Source organism: Belonocnema kinseyi, chromosome 9 (assembly GCF_010883055.1).
Source record: "Belonocnema kinseyi isolate 2016_QV_RU_SX_M_011 chromosome 9, B_treatae_v1, whole genome shotgun sequence".
Lineage (NCBI taxonomy): Eukaryota > Metazoa > Arthropoda > Insecta > Hymenoptera > Cynipidae > Belonocnema > Belonocnema kinseyi.
Window position 1 is genome coordinate 88,825,254 of NC_046665.1, and position 8,011 is coordinate 88,833,264.

The window sequence follows — 8,011 nt, forward strand, 5'->3', positions numbered from 1 at the left end:
AAATAAAATAAAATAAAATAAAATAAAATAAAATAAAATAAAAGAAAATAGAATAGAATAGAATAGAATAAAATAAAATAAAATAAAGTAAAGTAAAGTAAAGTAAAGTAAAGTAAAGTAAAGTAAAGACGAGTAAAGTAAAGTAAAGCAAAGTAAAATAAATTAAATTAAGTAAAATTAATTAATAAAATAATCAAATACATTATTAAATATAAATATAGAATAAATAAATAAAATTAGGTTAATTAAATTTGTAATCTTGTAAAAATAGTATTTAAAAAATTACCGGCGAGCCAAGTCTTCCTGATTATCCTTGATGTCCTCGTAACGTTCAGCTAGTTTTTCAGCCGTCTGCTGAAGTTCCTTCTTCATTTCAATCAGATATTCCAGTTCTTTCAGCTGATGATTTTTTAAAGCCTTGAGAGTTCGCACCTTCCTTCCAATTTCTTCCCGCACTTTATCGTGTCTTGAAAAATGTTGAGATCTAAAGATAGTCGTAGCTCTGTACAGTACCTGAAAAACATCAATAATTCGAAAGAATGACTTTGAAATTTTAATCAATCGATAGGTCCAAATTTTATTTTTTATTTTACCTCCAGACATTCGCGAGCAGTCAGGTTTTGTCGAAGTCCGAGCATTGTGATTGGCTGAGAAGATTCGTGTCTTAAAAATTGTTTAATGTAAAGATCGAAGGGCTCCTTAGTTATCTACAAATAATAATTAATGTTTATTTATTAATATCAAAACAGATTTCTGAGGCGTCTTTAAAACTTTTGTGAAATGTTCGGAATATTTTGAAATCTTTGAAATATTTCAAAACCTTTTTATATCTTGATAAATAACTTTTGTAGCTAGAAGAATTCTTTTTTGTTTCAAACGAATTTTTTAATCTTGCTTAAAAGCAATGACCGATACGAAAAAAATTCCAGATGAAAGTTTATCTAAAAATATTTTTCATAGTTTACGAAAAAAATTCGAAAGCTACATTTTTAGGGGGGAAAATTCTCTCGGCCTCAAAAATGGTTTAACCCGCATGATGCTACTAAAATGCTTTTCTTTTTCTTAGTAGAAATTAAAAATATATATATTTAGAAATAATTTCGGTGAAACCCCATCTTTTTATTTTTCTAAATATTTTTTTTTAAATTTCTACTAATAAAAAAGGCATCTTGGCAGCATCATGCAGGCTAAACCATTTTTGAGACCGGGACAATTTTTCTCCCCAAAAATTTAGTTTTTGAATTTTTTTCGTGAACAAGAAAGAATTCTCCTGCCTAAAAAAGTTATTTATCAAGAATCAAACTTACAAGATATCTTCATTCTCAAGGTACAAGTCAAAAAAAAAAACAGAAAAAATTTAAGGTGGGTTTTTTGAGAAAATAGATTTTTAATTTTTTCAGAAAAACCGCTGCCATTTTGTCAATTTAAAAGGGTTTTTCAATTTTCCGGCGAATTTTTAAAAACAAAGCACAAAATCCAAATAATTATAATTTTTTAGAAAAAATTCTGTTTGAAAATCAAAAAAGTACGTATCTTTCTAAAATCTTTCCAATCATTGCGACATATTTCAAATCTTCTGTAATATTTGGAAATATTTAGGCATCTTTCAAATATTTAAAAGTTTTTGCAATATATTGAATCTTTCTTCAATTTTTATAAAGTATTGAAGTATTGAAATACTGAATTCTTTGAAATCTCTGTGAAAAGATTTAAAATATTGAAATATTTGTGAATTTTTTGTAAAATCTTTTCAAAATCTTTGTGGAATTAAAAAAAAAACTAAAAAAACTATTGAAATCTTTGAAGTCTTTAAAATCATTTAAAATATTTATGAAATCATTAAAATATCTGGGAAATACCTTGACATGTTTTTAAATTTTACAAAAATGTTATGGAATCGTTGTGAAATAGTTTAAAAGCCAGAAAAAATTTTTAATCTTTATAATATTTGGAATCTTTTGAAAGATTTGTGAAATTTTTATTAACCTTTGATATATATGAAACCTTTGAAATTTTTTAAATATTTATTTGAAATATTTGTGAAATCAGAAAAGTAGTTATGAAATCATGGAAATCTTTCCGAAATAATTTAAAATAAAAAAATTGTTATGAAATATTTGTAAATCTTTGCAAAATCTTTTAAAATTTTTGTCAAATTGATTTTAAACCCTCGTGAAATCATGGAAATCTTTATAATCCTCTAGAAATTTGTTGAGAATTTTGAAAACTATTAAAATTTCTTAAATCTTTTGAAATACTTACGAAATCGTTAACATCGTAAAAATCTTAAAAATTTGTTGCTATCTTTTTAAAATATTTACGAAATCCTCGTGAAATCATTGAAAAATTTTGATATCTTTGCGAAATTATTTAAATAATTGGAATCATTGCGAAATTTTTTTAATCTTTTCGAAATCTTTAGAATCTTTCGACATCATTGCATATTTGAGAAATATTTGTGAATCTTTGAAATACTTGAAATATTTTGAAACTTTTTTTGAAATTAATTAAATTCTTGTGAAACATTGAAATCTTTGTGAAATCTTAATGAAATATTTTCAAAATAATTGCAATTTATGTAAAATCTTTAAAATAATTATAAAATCATTTAAAAAATTAAAATTTTTGTGAAATATTTGCGAAATCTTTTCACATATTTTTTAAATCTTTGTGAAGAATTTATAAGATATTTGTGAAATCATTGAAATAATTGTGGTCTTTGAGAAATACTTGTAAATATTTAAAAATTTGTTGCAAACTTTTTGAAATTTTTCTAGATAATTTTGTGAAATATTTTTTAAATCATTCAGATATCTATAAAATTGTTGGGAAATCATTGAAATTTTTCGGAAATGTTGAAATACTTTATGAAATATTTGTGAAATCATTGAAATTTTTGTAAAATCTTTGAAATATTTATGAACTTATTAAAATACTTAAAATTTTGTCAAATTATTTTGAAATGTTAGTAAAATCTGTGCGAAATCTTTGAAAAATTTAAAAACATTAAACAATTTTTGTGAAATCATTGAAATCCCTGTGAAATCTTGAATATCTATGAAATTATTTCAATCTTTGTAAAGTTTTTGTAAAATCCTTTTAAAATCTTCGTGACTTTTATTGAGAAATTAAAAAATTATTGAAATCTTTCAAGTCTTTGTATTTTTTTAAATATTTATATTAAATATTCATTTAAATATTTTAAATATTCAATTTTTTGAATATTTTCAAATCCTTGTGAAATATTTATGAATCTTTGAAATTTGTTGACATCTTTTTGAAATCTTTTTGAAATCATTGAAATAGTTATGAAATCATTGGAATCTTTGAAATTTTTAAAAACTTTGCGAAACCTTAAAAAAATTCAGAAATATTTTTAAATCTTTGTAAAATCATTGAAATCTCTGTGACATCTCTGAAATTTTGTTATCTTTCAAAATGTCTGTGAAATATTTCTAAAATCTTCCAAGTCGTTTGTGAAATATTTCAAATCTTCTGTAATATTAGGATATTTTTTGGGCATCTTTCAAATCTATGTGGAAACGTTGAAATCTTTGTGATATATTTTAGAACCTTTGAAATACTTAAAATCTTTGAAATGTTGGTTAAATTCTTTTAAAATCTTTGTGGATTATTTTGAGAAAATAAAAAATTATTGAAATCTTTAAAGCCTTTGGAATCTTATAAAATATCTATGAAGTCATTCAAATTTGAAAACATCAAGTTTGAAAATTTTGAATATTTCACAAAAATTCAAACGATATTACAAATATTTCAATAATTTCACAAAGATATAAAAAATTTCAATTATCTCACAAGGATTTCACAAAGTTTACACAAAGATTTAAAAAATTCAAAGATGTAAAATATGTCACAAATGCCAATATTTCACAAGATTCTAAAAATGACAATACATTTCAAACTTGTCAAAAGATTTCGCGATCATTTAACAAATATTTCACAAAGATTTCAATTTTATAATCGATTTAATAGATATTTCAATGACTTCACAAAAATTGCAATGATTTCAGAAACTTTTCTCAACAATTTCAAAAACTTTGCATAAATATTTTAGACTTACAAGGATTTTCCAAAAACAACAATTATTTCAATAATTTCACAAATATTTCATAAATGCTTTAAAAAGTTTTAAAAATTATTTCGACATATTTTAATTATTCACAAAAATTTCCCAGGATTGCGAAGATTTAAAAAAATTCTAAAAATCTCAAAAGGTTTCAAGCTTGTGAGAAGATATCGCAAATATTTCACAAAAAATTAAAATTTTTCAACCATTCGATAAATATTTCAAATTATTTTACAGAAATTGCAATGATCTCACAAATATTTAATAAAGATTTCACAAATATTTTAAAATCTTACAAGAATTTCATTAGTTTTAAAACAAGATTTAAAAAACTTCAAGTATTTCAAAGATTCAAAAATATTTTTCAAATATTGAGAAAGATTTCGAAAGATTCTAAAGCTTTCAAAACTTTCATTTTTTATCAGGAATTTATGAATTCATGTTTGGAATCTTTTGAAACCTTTTTAAAATATTCATTAATCTTTGATATATGTGAAAGCTTAAATTTTTAAAAATCTTTTTGAAACATTTGTGAAATTATTGAAGTAGTTATTAAAACATTGAAATCTTTTCGAAACATTGGATGTCTTCGTGATATCATTGACATAATTAAAATCTTTGTGATCTTTTGGGAATCTTTGGAGAAGTTTGAAAACTGCTGAAAAATGTCAAGTCCTTCAAAATTAAAAAAAATTGTTGTGAAATATTTGAAACCTTTGTAAAATGTTTTGAAATCTTTGTCAAATCTTTTTGAAAACCTTGTGAAATCATTTAAATCTCTGTGAAATAATTGAGATTTTTGTGAGACCCTTATGAAATATTTATGAAACATTTCGAAAATTTTGAAAAACTTTAAAAGCTGTAAAATCTTTCGAAATCTTCGCAACATTTGAGAAATATTTGCGAGTCTTTGGAATACTTGAAAATTATTGAAACTTTTATTAAAGTAATGGAATTTTTGTAAAAACTTTAAAATGTTTGTAAAATCTTCGTGAAACATTTGTGTAATCATTGCAATTTATAAAAAATCTTTCAAATATTTATCTAATCATTGAATAAATTGAAATTTTTGTGAAATATTTGCGAAATATTTTGACAAGTGAGAAACTTTCTGAAATCTTTAGAATATCTTGAAATCTTCGCAATCTGGAAACTTTTTGTGAGTCTTTGAATAATATTGGAATATTTTTTAAATCTTTGTTAAGCATTTATGAAATATTTGTGGAATCATTGAAATAATTGTTGTCTTTGAGAAATACTTGTAAATCTTTGAAATCTTTTTGCAAACTTTTTGAAATTTTTGTGAAAACTTTGTGAAAACATTAAAATTTGTGTGAAACATTTGTGGAATCATTGAAATAATTGGAATCTTTGAGAAACACTTGTAAATCATTGAAATCTTTTAGCAAACTTTTTGAAATCCTTAAAATGTTTGTAAAATATTAAAAATATTAATAAAATTGTTGAACTAATTGAAATCTTTTTAAAGTCTTTGCAAAGCACTTATGAGATATTTGTGTAATGATTAAAATAATTGTAGTCTTTGAGAAATACGTGTAAATCTTTGAAATATTTTTGCAAACTTTTGTAAAAAATTGTGTGAACTCATTGAAATATCTTTGAAATATTCAAATTATTTATAAAATAATTAAAATCTTTGTGAAATTCTCGTGAAATATTTGCGAAATCTTTTGATAAGACTGAAACTGTTTAAAATCTTAAGAATCTTCTGAAATCTTCGGAAATCTTGAGAAATTTTTGTGAATCTTTGAAAAATGTTGCATTTTTAAAAATCTTTTTTAAAACCCTTATGAAAAGTTTGTGGGATCATTGAAATAATTGTAATATTTGAGAAATATTTATAAATCTTTGATATATTTGAAATCTTTGTGAAAAATTTGTAAAATCCTTTTTAAGCCATTGAAATATTTTGACATCTGTGTGAAATTATTGGAATATTTCTGAAATAATACAAATATTTGTGAAACAATTAAAACTTGTGGAAAATATTGGAATACTTCGTGAAATGTTTGTAAAATCATTGAAATTTCTGTAAAATATTTAAAATATTTATGAACCCATTGAAATAATTAAAATATTTGTGAAATCTTTCTGAAATCTTTATGAAATCTTTATGAAATATTTTGAAAAGATTAATATACTTTAATTTTTTTTTAATTTTCGCAATCCTTGAGAAATATTTTTGAATCTTTAAAGTATTTGAAATGTTTTAATTCGAAAAAAAATCGTTCTAAAGTCTTTGTGATATCATTTAAATTTTTGTAAAATATTTGAAATATTTGAAATCCTGGTGAATTAATGATTGAAATTTCTGTAAAATCATTGAAATCTTTAAAATCTTTGACATTTTTTAAAATCTTTGTGTAATGATTGAAATATAAGCGAAATCATTTGAATTTTTTTGAAATATTTGAAATCTTTGGCATTTTATTAAAATTTTGTAAAATCATTGAAATCTTTGCAATTTTTGGAGACCTTTGTGAAATTATTTTAATATATGTGTTATAATTGAAATATTTATGAAATTATAGAAAGCTTTGTAAAATCATTGAAATTTCAGTAAAATCTTCGAAATATTTATAAACCTCATTGAAACCTCTGTGAAATTTTTGAAATCTTTGGAAATTTTTCTGAAATCATTGAAGATTCTTTAAAATGTTTTGAAATTATTTAGAAATCTTAAAAATCTTCTGAAATCTTTGTGAAATCATGGATAAATGTAGGAAAATTTTTTGAACTCTTTTGATATCTTTATAATTTGTGTGAAATCATTGAAACCTCTGCGAAATATGTTGAAACATTTCTAAAATCATGAAAGATACGTCAAAATCTGTTGAAATTACCATAAATATTAAAAATATTCTGAAATCTTTGTGAATCTTTGAAAATTTATAAATCTTCAAAATTTTTTAGGCACGCTTGTGAAAACTTTGTAAAATCCTTGCAAAGCCATCGAAATATTTCGATACCTGTGCAAAATTATTAAAATATTTGTAAAATAATTAAAATCTTTGCGAAATATTTATAAAATCTTTTGAAAATTTTGAAATCTTTTAATTATTTTTTAAAACTTCGCAAAACTTGAAAAATATCTTTTTATTTTATAAATGAAATTTTTAATATCTTTTCATTTGATAACAATGCTTTTAAAATTTTTGTGATAGCATTACAATTTTCGTAATATATTTGAAATCCTTGTGAATTAGTAATTGAAATTTATGTAAAATCTTTGAAATCTTTATGAATTTTTGCAATATTTGACACTTTTTTTAAATCTTTGAGAAATCATTAAAATATTTGTGATATCATTCGAATTTTTGTGAAATATTTGAAACCTTCGAAATCCTTGTAAATGAATCATTGAATTTTCCGTAAAATCAATGGAATCTTTGAATTCTTTGAGATTTTTGTGTACTTATTTAAATATTTGTGATATAATTAAAATATTGATGGAATTTTTGAAATATTTGTAAAATCATTGCAATTTCTGTAAAATCTTTGAAATATTTATGAATCCATTGAAATATTTGTGATATAATTTTGAAATCTTTTGAAATCTTTGCGAAATATTTATAAAATCTTTTGATTTTTTTAAACTTCTCAATCCTTGAAAAATATTTTTTTATTTTATAAAAATCTTTCTAAAATCTTTGTGATATCATTAAAATTTTTGTAAAATAGTTGAAATCCTTGTGAATTTATCATCGAAATTTCTGTAAAATCTTTGAAATTTTCATGAATTCTTTAAACATTTGACATTTTTTAAAATCTTTTGGAAATCATTGAAATATTTGTGATATCATTAGAATTTTTGTGAAATATTTAATACCTTCGAAATCTTTGTAAATGAATCATTGAAATTTCTGTAAAATCAATGGAATCTTTGAATTTTTTGAGATTTTT

The 8,011-nt window shown here is 22.1% G+C and overlaps 1 protein-coding gene across 1 annotated transcript in view; it reads right to left on the reverse strand.

Annotated features, from left to right (window-relative positions):
• LOC117179523 (nuclear pore complex protein Nup88) overlaps positions 1–8,011 on the reverse strand; it is a 490,092-nt gene that overhangs the window by 12,464 nt on the left and 469,617 nt on the right. The window contains exons 10-11 of the mRNA XM_033371406.1: positions 594–707; positions 287–513 (exon numbers count right to left, since the gene is read on the reverse strand). Coding sequence (XP_033227297.1) covers positions 287–513; positions 594–707 — 341 coding nt within the window. The remainder of the gene's footprint in view (positions 1–286; positions 514–593; positions 708–8,011) is intronic.